At 39.5% G+C, this 22,720-nt stretch overlaps 1 protein-coding gene across 4 annotated transcripts in view; it reads left to right on the top strand.

Moving 5' to 3' along the window:
* The window catches only part of PlexA (plexin A), an 809,381-nt gene that overhangs the window by 590,584 nt on the left and 196,077 nt on the right, over positions 1-22,720 (top strand). For all 4 annotated transcript variants that reach the window (XM_076526877.1, XM_033482907.2, XM_033482918.2 and 1 more), the window contains one exon: positions 3,705-3,887. In XM_076526877.1, the coding sequence (XP_076382992.1) occupies positions 3,705-3,887 (183 nt within the window). The remainder of the gene's footprint in view (positions 1-3,704; positions 3,888-22,720) is intronic.

The raw sequence follows: 22,720 nt of genomic DNA, 5'->3' as shown, positions 1-22,720 counted from the left end.
GAGACCGTTTTATGGCTGAAAGGATCGGCCGACTTAATTACTGTAGAACCAACAAAACGCGGAATCCCGGGAAGCTTCTACGAAGAATTGGATATTCTCCGTCGCGGAAAAAGAGATCCGACCGTTCGAAGAAACCCGACGGGAAGAAGTCCGTCCGTCCGTCTGTCCGGACGAATCCTCCATTTCCGGTACAAAAGGGGGAGACCGGTGCCGGAAAAGCGCGTGACGGTCGTCGGATTTCTCGGGCTCGGGGCTTCTAAACGCGAAGAGAAGAGTAACGTTCGGCACGGCGCAATAAAGTATCGCATCTCGTCGCGGCGACGCGATTAATCGTGGCCTCGGCAAGAATTAATTGCCGACGCCGCAATAATTTATCGTCGCCGGCCGCGCCGAGATATTTTACAACGCGCGCGCGCGCGCGCTCGCGCTTATTTTTCGTGGTTCCGCGGCCGCGATAACCTCTGCGACCCGGTTTTCCCTTAAGAAAAACCCGCGGCACGGCCAAGGAAATCTCGCGCGGCGAATTCCTCGCCGTCTTTTACGAGCATCCGGCGGCGACGCGTTTCCACGATGATTCGCAGCCGATCGTTCGCCTTATCATTTCCCCCTTAACCTTGCTCTCCCGCGTCTTCCCCGATCGCGGATAAAGTATGCATGAGCTACGGCCCAGGCTTTATCGCGCGATGTCTTAATCCCTCGGAAGCCCACAATGCTTGTTCAATTATTCATCGTGCGTTAGCCCCCCGTGCGGCGCCTTTCTTAACGCTCGTTTATTGGTTTCAAACATTCCCCCGGCCTGGCGGCGAAAATTTCATACTTCGCCACCGGAATCCCGACTTCGATATATCGATTACTTTCCCGTAATAAATAGCTCTGCGTTCGTACAGATTGTGTCCGTCAAGCTTCCGGCAGAAATTCGAAGCAGTTTTCCGTATACAGGGTGTTTTCTCGCTAACGTTAGCTAAGGTTTTTCTTCCAAATGGTAAACATCAGGAAAAAATAAAGGTGGAAAAAGATACTTTTTTTTACGCAAGTAATGGTGTCTTATGTTGTTTCTTATCTGCATTATTTTTTTTTTAAATTGAGGAAAAGAAACATTAAATTTTTTTAACGAATTTCTATGTATCTTTGTATGATATGAAAATATGTGTCAAAATGAGTTCCATAGTGTGCGATATAATGACCTTGAAGAGGTCAAATAGAGGTCAAAAGAGACATACGTGCACAAAGAAATTCCATTGAATATGTATTCGAATCGCGGCTAAAAAAAAAGTAAACGTTCAATATGATTTCTTCGTACATCTACTTGACCTTGTGCGACCTTGAAAGTCGTTGCATCATATCGTAGAAGAATGATTTCGTTTTGGTACATACTTTCATACAATATAAAAAACAATACATAAGATTCCATTTACAAAATTGAAGACCAACTTGATTTCTAAAAGAAATAATGCTGATAAAAGACAATTACGGACACCGTTACATTGCTTGCAAAAAACAGTATAACCTTTTTTCAACTTTTTCTAATATTTACCAGTTGCAAGGTATTTGAATTTGTCGTAAAAATACTATAAAAACACAAATTTTCAAAATTTTATCTTAGAAACCACTGTTCAGATGTTTGCCCCCCCCCCTCTCCGTTCCTTCCCTTAATAATATCAATATATTAGTGAACGCTTAGTAAAATTATCAAAGAGAGAATGAAATGTTATTTTGCGTAAAGATCCGCAGTCTAGAAATTACAAATGCATAATGCCAAATGCAGCTGCAACCTTGAAGATGCGACACGCAATCATTTGTTATGGCAGTTGTAACCTGTATAATATCCAAAGGGTTGAAAATCAGACTTTCTACTGCCTTTGGAAAGCGTGCTATCATATTACGGCCTTCGTCAGTTGTAACTTACAAATGCAATAAATTCTCTCTAATTGACCCTCAGCTTGCGAACAAAAATGGACGATTTGGAAAGGGGGGATACGATTATTCGAGCTTTGTAGCTCGTTTTTATAGTTATTGACAAGCGGTGGTTATACAAACGAGTCGCGAGGATCGGATAATCGTATCTCCTCTCTCCAAATCGCCCATTTTCGTTTCGAAGCTACAGGTCAATTATGGAGAATTTACTGTGCACTGTTTCTTTCCATCCTTTCTATCTTTTTATATGTTTGCATGTACGCAACGATTCCTGCTTTGTACGTTGAATGTTCTGTAATCTTTTGCAAGTTTGCATCGTACAATGCATTATTAAATCTCACATGAGATTTCAATATCAAAAAAAGGAAGCATTTCAATATCAAAGCTTCCCTTAGTATCACGTCGTAACCGACGAGAAAACGAATTTGTCCATTTATAAATGGATACACCCTATATGTATATAGGGTGAACTTAAGTTAACCTTGAGTCTCGAAGCTAGAAAATGTATTAATCGTAACTCTTGTTACTATCCAGTACTAGAAGAATAGTTTGCAACCTTGGATTATCTGGGCCTCCAAGATTAAAATTTGGAAATTATGCACACTTGTTTGTTATCACTATGCGAGACGATTTTCTGTATAAATTAATAAAGACTAAAGTAGCATTCCAACTCTAATTAACTGTTTCATTATTCGAACATTCATGTCACCCTGGTTAGGGTGATTAGGGTATTTAAAAATTTGATTCGCTGATTATTGTTCACAGAACAGTAAAGGTACGTGGCTGATCACCGCCTCGTTGAAATCTCAGGGAAATACAGTATCATATCGAGCATAGCGTTACGCCATTCGGACAATTTACAGCACGTGGTTACGTCTTATTAGTCACGTGCAAGTGCAACAAGCGACTTCGCGCCGCAGTTACACAAGGCAACTGTAGCTACAAATACGCGGTGCAATTCGTGACTGTAAATGTAAATTGCAGTTGCATAATGAAAGCTGTAAGCAGCGGGCGGGGGGTGCAGTTGCAGAATGCAACTGCAAGCTGCATTTGCATTTATATAATGTAATTGCGAAATGCAGTTCTATAATACAGATACAACATGTAATTACTATTGTGCAACTGTGATACGTGATTACGCAGTATGTGTACATAAAGTATCTGCAGTATGCGTTTGTGAAAGGTGATTGCGAACCGTAACTGTAACATTGTAATTGCGGCAAAAAATATTGTTTTGAACATGACATAAGATGCAATTAGTTCACAGAGCATTGAATTTAAACGCCAAAAAATAAGTAATTAGAGTTGATCAACTCATGTACACAGGGTCGCAGAAGTTTTTCAGAGTTTGCATTTCTATAAAATCGCGATATCTGAAAAAAATGTTGACTCTAAACCGCGGTGGTCAAATTTCAGATTTCGAATCAGAGGAGTGGGGGTAGGTCACGTGGCGTACCCGGGCACCCGAACAGCGACGTAGAGATTCTGCGACTCTTTTCTCATTTGCTTACTCGATTTTTGTCACTCTGACCATTTGATATTTTGACTAAAACTTGATATATTATATGTAATTATTAATTATCGTATATATATAACAATGCAACAAACTTATTATGACCCGTTCTTGTGGCGGGAATTAATTCTACAGTCCTAAATTTGTTATAAACTATTTTTTTAGCGCATTCAATAAAGTAATTTAGTAAGCATGTGTTAATGCTGCAGCGATTTTATAATGTTAATACAGTGGAGACATTTGATTAACTTCTGATTCGATTTCGTTTTTCTTATAGAAATTGCAGACTATTGGCGAGGACTTCTGCGGGCTGGACGTGAACACACCTTTGGGTGGCGAGGATGCGGTCGAAGGTACTCCAGTCCTCACCTTCAAGACCCGTCTGACCGCGGTCGCAGCTACCTCGACCGGTGACTATACCGTCGTCTTCGTGGGCACCAAGGAGGGTCATCTGAAGAAGGTCAGTGCACGATACTCCCTTTATCTATTCGATCGAAGAAGCGCGGAGAGCTGCTCGAACGGTACCGCCTGTTTCATTAGGCCAACCTTGTACACTCGTTATCCCCTTGCTGCTCACTTTTCAGTATCGCCTGATCCTTCCATAGGCGACATCTGACTCTTCCACCGCGGCCTTTAACCTTTCGTGCCGGACTGCCGGCTCCCGACACCGTGCAAATAATCCGCGTTTTTTGTCTTTTTGCCCGACGCTGTCGCACGAGCTTTCCTGCGACTAAATTTATAACACGCTTATGTATATATTTGTCTTCTCCTTTCCTCGTTTAACGGCGCAGCACTGTAATTAACAACTGTGTTTCTCGAATCTACATCTTGCCCATATTGTCGATTAGATAAATTTAAAGTAATTTCTGTAATTTTTAAATTACTGAATCATGGGTTATAAACTTTACTGTACGGGTCCTGAGATTTTTGGCTGTTTTGTATATATTTTCGCAGATTTTGTCAAGAGAACACAAACAATTCGAGTCCCAAGGTGCGCAAACCATTGGTTCAGAAATTATACACGTTTAAAGATGACGCAAACTAAGCCTAATTTTAATCCTTAAAGTACAGATCAGCCCAATAAAATATGGAGCATTCGAATTATGATACCAAAATGGCTACTCATCTATGCTTTTGCTGTTATCTAGCGGTTTTTGTGAGGAATTTCTTTGATATTTGTGGTGTCATCTAGCACCGCCACCCGTGGAGCTATAGTTCTCACGCAACAAGAAGGCTCCTTTGTGTTTACATTCCCCCTCTTACTTGCTGTCCCACTGCCGCAGCTATCGGTCGCTATTCGCCGACGGCGATCTTCGTCACTGTCTTCGGCCAATAGCGACCGACAGCTGCGGCAGTGGGACAGCTAGTAAGAGGGGGAATGTAAACATAGAAGTGCCTTCTTCTCGCGTGAGGACTATACGTCTCCGAACTAAGTACGCACCAATATGGCGTCGCGCTAACATATCAAAAACGCTTGAATTTCGTCAACTTTGAATGCGTATAACTTTTGAACCAATGGTTTGCGCGTCTTCGGACTTGAATTTTTGGTGTCTTATCGACGAAATCTACGGAAATATACATAAAAGAGCCACAAATCTCTGGACCCTTAAAGTAAAGATTAGCCGAATCATGATTAAATGGTAGCTTCGAATAGGAATCATCAAATCAGCTGAAGACCACAGTGATATATTTTATTCCAATATTTGTTACAATGAAACAAAATAATTAATAACAGCAATGCACACAACTCCTTCATAAAAGAATATATGTATTTCTCACATGCATTTTAATTACAATACAATATAAAATCATAACTAACTACGTTTCTCCTACATATTTTCGAACATTTAAAGGGTTTAATTTTGTTTTAATTTAACATCGACCACTGGCAGAATCTTTGCAACTAGTATATACACTGAAATGACGCACAGAAACTGTAGAATCACGCTGTACTGTTAACTAAACGACCAAAATGTAACATAAACTCCTATTCGAGGTTTGCATTCCAATTATAGTAATTCGTCCAACTTACATCCATATTGTGTACTAAAATTGCGGACTTGAAATTGTATACACAATAAACCCCCAGGCTCTTTCTAATATGCTAAAACTCTTTTGACGAATCGAGCAATCTTTCCACGATTTCGGTTCGCGCGAATTAGAGTTCATCAAACTGTAATTAGATTATGCGGTACTCGATGAAGATTGGCGTGCAATATCGGATTCGATTACGAGTTACAAATCCTGTGGTTCCAATAATTATTAATAACTTACGTGATTCAGGCGAGGCGAGTAAATCGTAATCAGCGAGCAAATCGAATCGATAGTTATGATACGTCAGGTTCATTCGTCACCGCTAATCATCGTGCAATCAAATCACATTTATAAAAATCCATGGTTTTGATACAGATTTAAAAAAAAATCACTCGCGTTTATAAACATTGAATATTCCAGTTGACCCCTTGATAATGGTCGTTACAGGTTATTGAAAGCATATTGTTTCTACTCTGATTTCATGTGATACGACTTGCTGTTTCGTATTTCTGCTTGAAACTTTAAGGATGCAATCTTTACGTACATCATTGTAGATTGCTAAAGTAATTTAACCGGATCGTTCAAATTTTCATGTAGGTTTAAAATAATTTATGAATATGAAACCAGTGAATACCTACATGTAAATAACAACGAATTTACTGTTTTTAAACTTTCTATATAGTTTTTCATGTGTGTATGACCCAGGCCGTGTATTCCACTCATTCAACTTCTTTAATTATCATCTTATTGCAGCTGAATTTATTGACTTAGCTTACACTTAATTAATAAATTTTTAATGGCTTTTGTACTTTCATTCTAATTATTATGTCCTTCGATATTGCATTATAGTGCATTAAAAATATTGTATTATAGTGCATTCGTCTCTACGTAACCCGAGTACCATTAGCGTACATTTCTATAAACACCGTTGGAAATTAAAAAATTGTGAATCTACTCCGATGCGTGAAACAAGATTTGAGAGTCCAAGGTAACAGTCACACAAAGATCACATTTTTTTCATTGTCTCTCACAGCAACAAGGAGTGTTATTGTCTACCAACACGTGTACGGTTTACTGACCAAATTTATTGCTCTGATAATTTAGGGATCATTTCACTTATTTCACTTGTTTCTCCGACACATCGAAATGTCTTAGACATGCGTCGAAATATTCGAACATGTCGCGTATGAGTTAGAATCGTCTAACCCACTCATTTTTAAAAGTCGCGGTGCACAACCTTCTTAACCCTTTCGCTACGGCGGTTCAGTCCGCCGTAGCGCCCCTCCTGAACGGAACCACCCGCCGAAATTGTGCACATTGCGCGTGGATAGTGTATTTGGGAAGAAAAGGGATTTTTCTTTAAAACAATATAGTTATAATTTCTGCATAAGGTATAAAGTTATTTAATAGGTAAAAAAAGTTTCATTAACAATGGGAAAAGTGAAGAAATAATATATAATATACAGTAATAAAATAAAACATAATATTCATAATACAAAACATAATACATAATAATTAGTCCTAAAGTTAGTACTTTCGATTTTCTATCCCTTTATGACATGTAACACAATAATAATGGGAAATGCAGGTAGAACAAATATAACTTGAATGGTGTGTCGTTTATTTCGGACTGTAACAAGAGGCGGTGCAGTCCAAAAATTAGGTCGCGATTTTACCAGCATGTCGGATATATCCGGCGTTCGGCTCCGCGAGTGTTCATATGGATGACGGATATATCCGTCGTTCGGAGCGAAAGGGTTAAATATGAAAAACAAACGACAGTAGAAGATACTTGTAACATGTTGCGGTTAGAACCGAAATTAAATTCGACAACTTCGATAAATCAGTACGAGACTTCGCACTTACACGAAGCAATAAGAGGATCAAGCAGAAGTGCGGTAGCATTTTCAGCAAAAGGTTTTGTTGTATAGTAGTAGTAGTAGTAGTAGTAGTACAGTATATCGGTGGAGCAAAGTCAGCGAAACAGTTTCAGTCACGGCAGCGAGCGTCATGAACTGTCGCTTTTCGCGGGCCGGCCGTTTCGCGACGAATATAATGAATCCGGAATCGGCGTGGCCCGGCGGCGAAAGTAATCACAATAGATATTAATGCGTGCGACAGAATCGAGGCTGCAGGAAAATCCGCTTTCTACCGGTGTTCCATTAGCCTCGGTCCAGGTAGCCATTACGGGCCATCGTTGCCCGCGAAGCGTTAACGCTTAACGAGGCTAATGGAGTCCGTGGACCGTCTCTCCGGCTCCGCGAACTTCGCCGCTTCAACCTCGACGTATCGAATGCCGGGATAGATCGTGTCCCCGCGCCCACGCGTACGCACCTCGCTTTCCCCGATCGTTAAATTAATCGCGATCCAGGCTCGATTATATCAACCGTGCGCGAGCGCGAGCGCGAGCGTGGACGATCGTGAATCAAACGCAACGCGACCCGCGTAATTGGCTACGCGAGAAGGGCTGTGGCGCCGGCGAAAAATCCCCGCGAATAGTTATAGAAAGTTATGGATCTCTCTCTCTCTGTCTGACCGTGTGCACAGGGCTGCGCAGCCAGGGCCACGAAAAAAGAAGCGGAGGAAGTGCCGACGGGTCGTTAGCCGGTCGACTGCGTTTCCAGGATCGCGATATCTCTCGCGTTGGCCCCCTCGAATCTGTCGCGATTAATCACGATTATCGGGCTAAATCCTCTCCGATTTCTTCCGCGCGCGCGCGCTAGGCCGGGAGTCTTCGTTCGCTCGTCTTATTCTCGAAATCGCGTTACTCGATATCGGTGGAAAACGATCGTGATGGAACGTAAACCACCGGGGATGCCTCGCGAGATACGATCGATGCGAGACTCTCGAGAGGGAAACACAATTTTCTTCGACATTTCTTCCGTGTTTCGGCGATCTCGATGCGCGGAATGCTCGTGGACCGACGTTTGGCCATTAACTCTCGGAGGAAGGTCATTGTCTTCCTAAAAGAGGCGGAGTCGAAACCATAACCGACTGGTGTGACAATGGTAAGACACGATTTTACGAGCCTCGCGGATCGCCTTTATAGTCGCTGACATCGCATGAGAGAGAGAGAGAGAGAGAGAGAGAGTCGGCAGTCGGCAAGAAAGAGGCAATGGTCTTTATTTTGAATACATTATGATGCTAGAATATATATAAAAACGAGATGACTTAACTGTTTTCTTTCTAATTTTTTACACATGACAATTCTCTTAATATATTGGTCAGATTTTTCCAATTAAAATGAGACCAGACACGACATGTTTCAGATCATATTTATTCATTATACGTAACAAGTTACTTATCTTAATTACGGAGAAAGCATTAGAAGAACCGTTTCTTAACATTTGAAATATTAACACGTTCCGTGCCACGTGTACCATCGATGGTACACGCTTGCATGTTTACTTAGTGAACTGAACAAATTGTTTACAAGAAATTTAGAACCGAAGAATCAATTTCCACCGCAAGAATGGGCGTTGATAAGTTTTTGTTACGTTGTTATGTGTACGAGAATTAATAATTGCACGTAATACATCAAGTTTTAGTAAAATATCAAAGTGTGAAGATTCGAGTAAAAAAAGCTCGGCACGGAACGTGTTAAAGGCAACGTCAAAAAGGAGCTATGTATGTCGTTCGAAAGAAGATATCAGTGAAGTTGTGCTATTCGATTGACATTCAGAAAAGAGATGCCTCAATTGGACGACATTCGGAGGATAGATTGCCGCTAATCGACGACATTCGGAGGACAGATGTCATGATTCGACGGCCACGAACCTAGAACAGTAAATTTTCCCCAATTGTCCCTCAGTTTGTATACAAAAATGGACATTTTGGAAAGAGAAGATGCTATTATTCGACCCTTGCGACTCGTTTTTATAGTTGTTGATAATTGGCGACTATAAAAACGAGCCGCGAGGCTCGAATAATCGTATCTGCCGTTCCCAAATTGCTCATTTTTCTGTACAATCAGAGCGTCAAGTAGGGAGAATTTACTATACTTTGTAGCACCGCGGTTTTTCTTACCTAACTCGCTCCCGAACAGCATCGGCGTAGCAATAGCACCGCGTCATTCGCGGCATAGCAAGATTTTGACATTTGGAGAGAGAATACCGTACCGAGCTTCAACGGGACGGATGTAAATTTGTTTATAACAACGACAAAATTGTAAGCTTACTCTCGAATAAAGGTTTCTCAACAATTTTTTCATACAATCATTTTCATAATTTCAATAACCGCGAAATGAAACGATAGAAACTAATGATTAGACTAATTCACCTTTACCAAACTAATGGATCGTCTTCTTCACTCCCACGGTTAATTCGTAATCTTCTCGTATGCTTTTCAAAGGTAATTCTGCTTTCCGTACATAAATAAATAAATAAGTAAATAAATCAGGAATGGTTTGGTGGGGGTTCCAGCGTTAAAACAGTCAAAGCGATCGAATTTATGTGATTTGGCAGTGACACACGGCTTTTAAAAACTTGAATACTCTGTAGCCTCGATTCTTTATTGCACAACATTTTGGTTTGGTCAAGTTAATTTAATTTGGAAGGGGCGCATATTTGATGGAAGAGATACTGACGAAACACTGACATTATTCAAAGATTTATACGTTGGAGATATATATTCTGTTTTTGATAGAACATGTAATGCTGCTAAAAACTAGTATGAACAATTTCGATCGACGTTCCAGAATGTCTAGATAATAAAAATTGGTCATAGAGTCACGATACTAAAATGCACGAAATTGTATATCGCATTAAATATCAACTGTTCCATGCAGCATGGTCACGACATCGTAATTGGCTGAAAACACGTTAAAATTTCGAGTGTGATCGATATAATCCCCTTACAGGCGAAAGGGTATTGACCTACTTCGGTTTGATTTGCTAGCGCCGCATTATAAAACAAGCAATAATAAGTCCATTTGTAAGTGCCATAAGTTTGCTCGGTGTTTGCATCATTTTCTAGAAAGAACGTTAATATAGTATCCACACACGAAGTATATTACGCTCTGTTTAATTTCTATAATGGGGCCGTCTGAAGAAAAAAACTGTTCCATTAATGATAGGAACAGAGAGAAACAGTTGGCATTTGCAGAAGTGGGTCTACACGTATCGATAAATCTATGGGAAAATATGCTGAGTGAGAATAGCATTGTTCTTATGATCTCGATTTAACAATGCTATTCAATTCTAGCAAATATTTACCAAGCCTTCTCACAATTAATAAAAATCTTTTATGTTACAATTAGCTGCAGGGTATTCTAAAGCAACAGAACCGATAACCAAGGATAAAACAGAGCAAGTTTCATACCGCGTCTGAATTGCAGCCATTAAGCTCTTGCACCGTGACGAGTCGTACTCGTGATGATAATTTCATACGTAATTCACTAAATACGAATCTTATCCATTCCTTCCAAATCGAAACAAAATTTGGTTCTCCTGTTATCGAAATTTAAGAATGAAATGAAATGTGTTGGAGTTACAGCAAATTCTCTCCAATTGTCCCTCAGCTTGTAAACGAAAATGGACAATTTGGAAAGAGCAGATACGATTATTCAAACATCGCGAGGTGCAAGATTCGAATAATCGTATCTCCTCTTCGCAAATTGTCCGCGTTTGTTTACAAGTTGAAGGACAATTGAGGAGAATTTACCGAATTTACTATACCACACTTATAGAAATATAATTTTAAAAAGTAAGTTGTCGGTGGACATCGATGGAAGTATTAGCACCTCTCGCGAGAAATCGTGAAAATAAACTTTTAGTGTCACAGAAATTTTGTGGTAGGGTGACCATAATCGACGCGCCTCTTCTTTTTACGCCGCAGTCACACTACATTTATCTTCTTCTCTTTTCTTAAATAGCATACAATATTTCAACAATAATCTTTCAAATAATAGTTCAATAACTAGACTGCAAATCTTCATGCAAAATGAAAATTCCCTGCATCAATTCCAAGACTTACGAGCCAAGTACAATTTTACTTCTCTGTTAAATAATTTAATTGAGCTGTATCTAACATATCAACATTCTTAGTTTCTTTCGATTTGTCCACTGTTCTATATTTTACCTAAACATTTCTCCCACAAATGCGTGAAATCCTCAGTTTATCGATAACACAGTATCCATTCGAATTTCATTTCTAAGGAGGCGCACAACGGTTTGTCTTCGAAAACCAATTACACCGCGGAAGAGCATGATCGAGCGAATTCTAGATCACAGTCGTGATGCAACAGGAAATAACAAAACGATTAAATAGAGGAAAAAAGAAGCGAGAGAAGTAAGACAAGAAGACGAGAGTTCCGAAGTTCCTTGGTGAAGCAATTAAATCTGTCGGGCAGGACGCAATTCATCCGCATTTCCGAGAAGATCCCGCAGAGTCTCCTCCCTTTAGTTTCGCCAGCGGCTCGCGCCAATTTTCAACCGATTTGAGTTCCGATTCTCGCCGGACAAACGATGCATCGGGGTCGCCGCGTTCACACGTGTAACATTATAAGACAGAGTCGCACAGGAAATTACGAATCTCTATTCGGCGACCATTAGCATCAGCAGCTTGGCGCGTCGTTATCCTCGGAACGAACACGCGTAAAATCGCGAGTCCGCGGATTTCTTTCAATTAATCACAATTACCGGCGCGGCGCGGCGCGGCGCGGATCTTCAATTTGTTCAGCGATCCAGCTGGACACAGGATGCATGCCCCCTAGGCACCTAGGCTCTCCCGTCCATCGCGATCGTTGGAATTAATCCTAATCGGCGCGGCATTATGCGGTCGGCAATTTGCATAGCGTGACGGGATTTTTGTGAGCGAGCGAGGAGCTCGCATTCATTAGCGGGCGTTAAAGAAAATGCAAAATCGCGGCCGGGAAATCAAAGTACCGAAGGGAAGTTATCCGGGAAGGGTCTCGGGAAATTTGCAAGTTAACGAAGTTTTGCCCGGTGCCCCGGTGTGTCTCTGGCCCCCCTTCCTTCCTCATCGCCCGTGTCCATCCCCGCCGCGCAGCTCCGCTCCGTTATTCATCGTGATTAATTAAAGCCGCCCGCGCTCGTGGATCGCCGTAGCTTCGATTATAATTATCTATGTGCAAACGCGAAACTCAAACAGCCCCGCGAGCGAGCCGGCGCAAATACATCGTGCAAATTCGCTGAAAGGAACGCGGGCATCGACGCCGCTCCTCTTAACCGGGGTCGGCCTATTAAAAATTTAACGGTGTCCGACGTCGACCTACGGCCACGTTTGATCCCGGTCACGAGTGGCCACTGTCGGGAGCGCGTATTCAATTTTGGCCGACGGAGTTGCACGCCGCGGCCACCGTCCGAGAACTACGCGGCCGCCGAAGTGGCCCCCTCGATTTTCGTTCTGAATATTTCAGCAAACTTTTCTAGGACATCGCGCGCGCGCCGCGCCGCTCTGAGTGCTGTAGGTACTCGAATCACCGGGTTTGCCCGGTCCGCTGCCGAACTTGTAATTAATTTATGGATCGGACGGCAGTGTGGATAATATTCGGCTGCTTCACGGGGGGCCCGTCGCTTACGCTTCCACCGCGATTTTTCCTTGGAAATTCGATTTTCTGCGTTTTCGGTCATTTTTCAGTCGCTGCTTTCCGCTTCCTCGTGCGCGATGCAGATTTTCGTGGATAATTCATTAATTGCATTCCGACACTTCTGTTAGCATAATTTAGGAATGACGGTAAATGAAGACGTGCGAGAAAGAAAAATTGTTCTTTTTAATCTTTTAAGGAAATTATTACTTTTTATTATTATATTGTTAATCGCTATTTCCAAACCCTTTAATGTAACGAGAATATTAAAAATTGTGCGACAATTATGCAAAAAATATATATTGTACAAAAGATATAGAGAACTCGTACAGAACCATAATATTAGGGGGACCGGAAAGTTATGCCGTTTGATTGCATTAAATTCAAACAGATAAATATGCGCAGAAACGACATTATTTTCCGGTCCCCCTAATAGAATCGTCATAATCGTGAAGCGTGACAATTGAATTGTGAAAGTGTATAAAAAACGTTCACCGATCCGTACAATTGATTTACAGTAATGAAAATTCAAACAATTGACATAGTTAGTTCTATGAAACCTTTGGCTTAATAAAGAATGATGGAGATTTCTAGTAATAATCTGTGAAGTGCGAATGTTATTCTGTTCTTTCAAGTTGGACGAAAATTTTGTTCTATTGTCACCAATATTTAAGTGTTCAAGTCAACTTAGACACGCAACAATTATGAATTTCTTTTCTTGCAACTGTGAAGCAAATGATTCAGCAAGGGGTTGCAGACGGAAAAGTGCTAACGAACGCATGGAAGAAGTTGCAGTGCAGGGGATTAGTTAGTTATAAGTAGATTATGAGTTCTTATGCAATTTATCATTTTCATACATTATTTTACAAAAATTGAAATTAAGAAAATGTTTCTTTCATCAACTAAAAGATCGCTTATTGTAAAAAGAATATAGAAATGCTGTTAGCCCTTGTCACTTCACACGTTTTCTCGCATTTTTTAAATAACCTATAATAATAGCAAACGCTTTTTAATAATAATAAATTTATACTTATATACGCATATCTACGTATGCAATAGGTGCATAAATATCCGTGGTCTAATCATATAAGTATTGCTTAGAAAAATTCAGGTATGTTCTTTAAATATTGATTAACCCTCCTTGGTCTCTCATGTTATCAACTTAATTTATTTCTTGCTGTCAAATTTGAACAATGGAAAGATTATTATATTCACAAAAACACCTCCTTCGAAAACGAAAATGTAAGATGAAATTGAATAAGTTTGAAATGACATTATTGCTGTCGCTCGTAACTAATTCAGCAAAGTGTAGAATATCCTATTTATTTGGAATCGATGAGCAGTGTATGGAATTGACACAATGCACTGATAAAGATTATCTTTATAAAGATCTTTTTCTTTTCGGTTTTATATTTTGTATTTTAAATAGAGATTGAGACAGAGATAGAGATATTTTAAATAGATATAGAGACTTTTTCACAGGAAATTATTAAATGAATTTCACAGTCCGAGCATTCGTTGTAATAAAAATTATGGGAAGTCTAAATAGATTCGGTTTTATCATTCTTATAGAGCAACAGAAATTCGTCGCTTTTAGTGCTTGGTCGGTTCAGTGTTAATACTCATGCTCGTATATGTCACTGCCGCGATAAATTAACGAAGACCAGTTTTAATCCTTTGCATTCGAGTCATAATTCGTCAGAGCCACCACTAAAAATTGTTATATCACATTACAAAATAAATTTCGCATTCTCAAATTTTGTTTATATTTAAACTGTTTAAACTGTAACTGTTTCACGAGTCCTAATACTCAATTTAATACGCATGGAAAATGCACTAAGTCATATAAAATGAAAATATTGTAAGTCAGAAAAGCTATTTTGAATTTCGAGTTGAAATGACATCGAGTGCAAACGGTTAAACCGTATAAGTTTTATTAAATTCGAAGCTATCTTTCATTTTCTATTTATGCATAAAAGATTTTGCCGCCGAGTTTAAAAATTGATTTACGGTTCTGAAATGACACATATAGATAAAACTTATTTTGCCGATTGAGGAGTTAATACAATTTTCAAGTTATAATATCTGGTACATCTTTTGCAACAAAATCGCAAAGATTGCCTTGCAATCGAAGCGTCGACAACAAATTGTTCGATAAAAATAATTACGCACAGTGTACATGGTTCAAAGTGTAACCAATTGGATCGAGCTTCTGCTTCCGTCGATTAACATTTATAAATCTTGCGTAACTTGGATCACGGTCAAAATTCAATTGAACGAAATTGCATTAAAACTCCGCTGCCCGAAGCTGTGAAATCGTTCGTTAATTCGAGAACTGCTAAGTAGAGCAAAATTCGGTGGTAAACACGAATTTAATCGAGATTGTCTAACGTTATTTGCAGCGCGGTATCAATTAAGTTTCGAGGTGAATAGCGCTGCCGAAACTGTCAACGGCATAAAATTTTCACAGTATGCACCGCGGGAACCGTGGAAAATTTGCTTACCACGTGAATGGCTGTTCAAGAATAGCAAACACGAAATTATGCGTGCGGGCTCGTAACAGCGTGGCGCGCCGCGCCGCGTCGGAGCGCAAGAAATCGCTCTCGAATGTAACGCATTTTAATGTTGTTAAACCGTGCAATTATGTTGCAATTCATTCGTCCAAGCGCGAAATCTCGTTCGCCTTCACGGACAAGTAACGTTCTATTAAATATGTTAATTAGAGCGTGTTTGTACACAACGGTCATTGTGCTATCAAAACGAGTAGGCTTGACCCAATTAAAATAATTCAGCACTATTAAAGATGAATAAAATATTCCGACGCGAAATTCAGGCTGCGAACTGCGCGGCGACAAAACTCGGCTAATTAGGCTCCATGTTTCATACGAGTGTCTCCCTTCATTATCGAATTTCTGTCCAATTCAGGATTACTGCGATATAGCTTTCCAACGTTTATTATGTTAGGCACTCTCGTGCACAATGATTGAATAATTCTACAATACCCTTGCAACGAGGGCCCTTCGTAACACTGTGAAAATATGTTTCATCGATGAGAGTTGAACGACAACAAGAAAAACTGTTTAGGCATGTTGTTGCTGCAGGAAAATACAAGGCTGAACGTTTCGGCTTGTACGATTTTTATACTGCATTCACGAATCATAATGAATTCAGCGCGTATTCGCATTGCGATGTCAGCAGGATCATATTTCCCTTTCTATTTCGAAGAATTTCATTGAACAATGAAGTGCAGTATGTAGTCGCCGCGGAGAGATCGCTATAGCTCAGCAAACAATCCGAAGCACGTTTGTCGTGAAACTGATCCTTTCGCGTAGATATCGCGGAATACCGATGACACCCGGATACGTCAAGGTATGCAGCATGAACGTCTTATCTGACAAGCACCGCGGATGCTGTCTGAATAAAAATAACAAAAATAAAGTACACCGACTAAATTTCGTAGGAACCGAAAAGGAAGTTTCAATTTTAAATTGTATTTTCACCCACAAAATTATATATAAAAGTGTTCCGATCGGGACTGTAATATTATGTAAATAATTATAAATTATTCGGATACTGTAAAATAACTCAAAAATATAGAACCACTCTTCTGTGATCTAAATGTAAATTGGATTTAACGTCAGAAGAACAGATCGAAAACGTTCGAAACTTTTTTAAGAAACGTCAAATTACGCAGAGAAATGTAACCACAGCTCAAAGAGTCGTTAATGAGACTAATTTTTGACCAATTTCGGACATTCATTTTCACTGTAATATATGAGCGAGTGAATTCGATTAGGATGGTTTCAAACGCGAAAAAGTACCAATGTTATCCGCTATGATAAATGTTAACGTTCTAGTTTCGGTTCAATTAATTAAATTGCTTCGGCATTGTGGGCATTTTAGTGGTTGATTGTCGGCGCTGAGCGTGTTAACCCTTTGCACTCGAAGCTATTTTAACCGTAAATATAAAATCATTTTTCTCACTTACAGAACTTTTATTTTACAGGATAAAATGCATTTTATGCATATGAAATTGACTCTCGCGCAACAGTTACACTCTTAACAATCTTTTAAATCTAAACTTCGTCAATATGAAAATTGCCTTAAAACGCGATGTAACAAATGTTAGTGGTGCCTCTGAGTCACCACTCGAGTGCAAAGGGTTAAACACCGAGGCGAAAAGAATGTCCCAAAGTAAACGGGTCAGAGAGGATCGTTCGGGGCTGTCGATATCGATTGCGAATCATTTCTGAAGACTCGTCGGCCGAAGCCGCGTCGCAGCGATTACGTGGGTGGTAGTGGGTCAAACGCGAAAGTGCCTAGGGTTCCGGGACACCATGACGCGCAGCCCTGTTATGCGAGCGACACCGCGTATCGCTGTTTAAGGGATCGATAAATCATGGCGTTCGTAGGCGACGGACAGATGGAGATTTCACGCGTGCGTCCTCGCGCACGAAATAAATTCACGAGGAATTACGGGGACGTTGACTGCGCTTGACAACGCTCGCGAGCAGATCGGAGAGGATCCGAGGAAATCGGGGAGGACTTCGCGCGATCATCGCGTGTCCTTCTCTCGCCATCCTTCTTTGTTCCAGCGATTGGCAAACTGGGTTTCATTTCGCAGTGTTCGTCGCGCGTTCCCCGGCCGTTCCCATTCAAATTGATTAATTAAATCGTTCTCTCCGGCGTCTATCTTCTTTGTCGGAAGCTCGACTGCCAGTCAAGATTAGAAACCTCAAAAAGTTCGGCGCGGCTCGTTCCCTCGCGCGGCCATAAATCCGTTTCATTAACCTCGCGCGACCACGTGTCCGCTCTGTTCCGCAATCTCCGGGAATTTCATTCTCTTACCCCGCGATTGCATTCTACGATTCGCACTTTATTCCCTCTTCCTCTTCGTGTTCCTCTGTTGGCCTTCCTTCCCTCCTCATTTGTCCCACGGCAGTTGTTTTGCTCGGCGGTTTTTATTTCTTCAGCCCGGGCCCCTTCTCTCTGCCCTTTTCCTGTTTGCTCGCCCACTTTTCCCCGGGACTTTCCTTCCCCGTTCGCTACATATTTTCTTTGTGTCTCCTCCGACGTTGCGTTTCTCTCGTTGCTTTGTGCTTCACGTTGCTTTCCCGTGTTTGCCGCCACCTCGTGCCCCTCCGCGCCGACGTTTGCTCTTCGTTAAGACGCTCGGAATCGTTAAGTCGTATCACAAATGTGTAGGCGCGCGAGCGAATCCAAACAATCGTCGAGTAATTACAGGTTCTTGCGAGCCCCGGCTGTGTGCCCGAGTTACACTGCTCTTTTTAGGAAAAGACTGTTGGACCGCGGATTTCACGCGTTCGTCATATAAACGGTTGCGTGAAATGCAAGACCGCGGAAGCTTTAACATTGAATCGTATATCGAATTACAGATTTTTATGTTATAATTTCGTTGGAAGGAATCATACCATGACACAGGATGTCCCAAAATTATGGTATTTCTGGGAAATGGGGGGTTCATGATGTCGTTTCTAGCAACTTTTTCCTTAGCGAAAATGTTCCACGAGGCTTTGTTTACGAGTTATTAACGAATAACGTTGACCATCAGCGGAACTAGGCCTCGACAGCTCGTATTTTTCGTTAATAACTCGTGAACGAAGCCTCGCAGAAAATTTTCGTGAAGGAGAAGGTCACTTCAAATAATGTCAGGAACCCCTCATTTCCCGGAAGTACCATAATTTTGGGACGTCCTGTATACATATGGACTTATTTTGAAGCTTGAAGCCTCTGCCTTCGCAATTCAACGATCTGTTCTTTCTGCGACGATTTTGCAACTTATAGCAAACGGAAAGCTGATGAAATAAGTTTACTTGAAAATGTTACAAATTCAAAGGCCTCCAAAACCATTTGAAAATTGTTCTCACGAATAAATCGACCACGGATTTGAAGATTGAGATTTTTTTAGCTGTTTTAGAAAATAGGAACGAAGAACAAGATCGATCGCGTAGAGCTCTCGCGATCCTATCGTGATAGAGTGACGAAAAAAAAATTGTACATCAAAGTTTAAAGCGTCGTTGTAAAAGGGAATCTTCAATCATGAAATCTATGTTACGATCAATCGTGGAAACAGTTTTCCAATGTACTTCTACTGAGGTTTCAATCCGTAACATTTTCCAGAAAGAGAGCGTCTCCGGCTTTCTACATGTTACATCATGTAAGATCATATTACAGGAGAATGAACGTTTCATAGCGTAAGTAGAAGCACCAAGCTTGAAAATGAGTCCAGGTTCGTTGTTGTACGAGACGCTTCTACGAAATTATAACAATTCAAATAGTCACAATTTATCAAAAATCGGAAACATTAGTGTAGGAATAGTTTTTACACCGACTGTACTATACTGGCTGGCATTCAATTTCAATTGTGTTTAATCATTCGTTTTTATCCTAGCATATCGAACAAGCTGAATGTTTCTAGGATTCGTAAAATACAGAAAATCTATGCCAATATTTCGTACGGTAAATAGTAAATTCGTAGTTTCGGTTTTATTAATTCAACGATTCTGATATTGTGGGAGATTTCGTAGTCGATATTCGCCACTTAACGTTTCAAGGAGCCTTTAGGCGGGTCCGCGCAATCGAATTCGTTTCTACTCGCGAGCATTGTTTCTCACGCGTTCGAAACTACGTCGGAGACCGATTCCCCGTAGCCGACGCGGGCCGAGTTTATCGGCCTGGATTTATGGGCTCGATTTTTAAGTAATCTTCGAGCTCGTTGTGTTCCCCGGGCTCCCAGGGGACGTTCTTTTCCGCGGCGGCGCCACGGTAAAACTCGTTGATTCCGTTCGAGCACTCGAGATAGCGGCGCTTTAAAACGGATGTTTATTGTAACCGATGGCCATTAGTTTTACGGCGCAGGTGTTGCCGCTTATCGGCAGCAACGAAAGTGGCAAACTGCTACGGGATGAATATTTCAGGGATATTTACGGCGGAACGACCGGGCGTAATTCGGCGCTCGTTTGCCCGCCGAGTTTCAATTACCATAGGATAGCGACTTGGGTCGACTTCCCGCCGAGGAACCAATCTTTTCGTTACAATTGCTTGCTCTCGACAATGTTGATTGCGCTCAAGTTAATCGCGAGAAGCCTGCAGCGCGTCTGGTTCCTTGTACCGTTTACGCGCGTTTATGCTCGATCGTTACCACTCCAAGAAGCGCTGTAATCAGGGGTCGAAATATGTATTCATGTATCTATCGTTTCGAAAAATATTGTTAGTAGGGGTGACCGGTGCTAAAAGTTCCGATTTTGAGAAAACATAAAAATTGACTAAGAAATAATGCAGTTACTTTTACTTTTTTTTATTTTACTATTTATTTTTTATTTTACCATTTATTTTTTATTTTACCATTTATTTTTTATTTTACTATTTATTTTACTATTTATTTTACCATTTACTTTTTATTTTACTATTTATTTTACTATTTATTTTACTATTTATTTTACTATTTATTTTACTATTTATTTTACTATTTATTTTACCATTTATTTTTTATTTTACTATTTATTTTACTATTTATTTTACTATTTATTTTACTATTTATTTTACTATTTATTTTTTATTTTACTATTTATTTTGCTTTAAGATTGTCAACTCAAATTCAATATATTTCAATAATAAGTTTTTCATAGAAACTCGTTTCTTTGTGGTCAACTAACGCTCCTGTTACAGTTTCACAAAATTAAGTTTGAAATAAATTGAAGAAGTTATAAGAGAATTTCCTATCGGTTTCTCAAACTTATTTGTTTTCCTGTGCGTATCCTGATATTTTTGGATGTGGGTGTATATACAGCGAGTCAAACAAGTAATTAGTATAGTTTTTCGAAACGATCGAATTTTTTTTAGGACGCTACAGGGATTAGTTTACTAGACAATGGCTAAAAATAGATGTTTTTTTCAACTTTTGCATACTAAAAATTCCATCGGAATCGGTTAACATTGTTTGCAATTGCAATTTTTGAGAATAATTCGTAGCCATCGCCTTTCATTTTTAGAAAATATCTTTTTCCTGTATAATTTTTAGCTATTGTCGCGAATATAAAATTTGTATGATAAAATTTCCACGAGAACGATTTATTTTAAGACACTTGTTAGATAAAGCATTACAATATAATTAGAACTACTGGTGAAGATGATATGAAAATTGTAATTAATAGATCTTATTTACATTTTTTTTACAATTTGAACATAAATATATGAACATTCCGTTATATTATTTTCATTCAAAATTTAATATTCATGAGGATTCTGGTAATATATGATATTCTGTATCGTAGAGAAACGGTGATGGTTCGATGCTAAAATACGAAAATCATGTGTATACATATGTTATAACTGAATCTACTTACATTTTGTATTTCGCACAATACAGTGTAATACACATCGCAGGAAAGATTTATAATATTATTTGAGTATCAAACACGTTATCGCTAACACTCCAAATTAATTGTAACTGATATTTATCGCAAATATATTCAACTCAATACCATCGAGCAAATAAATCGGGTATGAATTAATTTATGAAATAAATTGCTATGGAAATTGTGCGTTTTGCGTGAAATTGAAAACGATGTAATCAATACAATGTTATTCTATACTTGTGAATTTTTCACGAAAAATTGGCACACAAATTTCGCTTCATAATTAACAATTCAGAATGGATTTACAGCTCATATAGTTTAATTTATACGACGGAATTATTTAATGTCATCAAAATATGTTGTTTACGGTTCAAGTTCGCCACAATTGAATCATGATGCTCAATGTACCTGTGAAACTAGAATTATATAAACAATGTTATCACTAATACTCGCTGAGCCGACGGCGAGTCATTTTTGACCCAAGAATTAACGTTTTTTGTTATTAATCACAGTCTTCTTGGAAAAACTAAATTACGTCCGTGTTATGCACACAATCATACGGCCAACACTCATATCAACAAACGCAGCAAGAAAACGAATTCTATCAGATGTGGTACATGCGAACAGTTTGTTGCGTTGTACATTCGAAGATAACAACTGTGGAATGTGTATATTATATACGTATCTGTAAGATAAATTAAAAAGATAGTGTATTGTAGTAGTTACAATGCACGTCTCAGTTAATTATTAACCCTTAGCACTCCGAACCATTCTGGACGTCGGCTACCAGCTACTCGGCGCCACTTTTCGGCAGAAACGGGCATTTACAGACCCTCGTATTGTTTAGCATGGTTTTGGAACTAACTAACATATTATAATGATATTGGACTTATATGAATTTGGCTAAAATCGAGAAATTTGCAAAAAAATTAATATTTTATTTTTTATAATTTTGTTATTGTTTGTTTTATAATTTTGTTTTGTTGTTGTAATCGCTATCTATGCGAACTCTTTCTCTCGTCGCCTTGTTGCTTGGACGATATCACTATCACTGCTGTCAAAACGATAGACTAACTGTAGAAGAAAACCTTCTACAGTTAGAGTCTTTCTAACATATCTGTATAAACGTCTATCTGGAGCTCATCTTCGCTACTACTTGTGTCATGAGACTCATTCGTGTTTGAACGTTTTGCGTATTATAATATTTGCGTAATATAATATAGTATAGTATAGTATAGTATTATATTATAATATAGTATAATAATATAGTATGGTATTATATTATAATATAGTATAATAATATAGTATGGTATTATATTATAAAATAATATAGTA

Source organism: Megalopta genalis, chromosome 16 (genome assembly GCF_051020955.1).
Source record: "Megalopta genalis isolate 19385.01 chromosome 16, iyMegGena1_principal, whole genome shotgun sequence".
Taxonomy (NCBI): domain Eukaryota; kingdom Metazoa; phylum Arthropoda; class Insecta; order Hymenoptera; family Halictidae; genus Megalopta; species Megalopta genalis.
The sequence above is the reverse complement of the archived record's forward strand: the minus strand, read 5'-3'. Positions and strand labels throughout refer to the sequence as shown.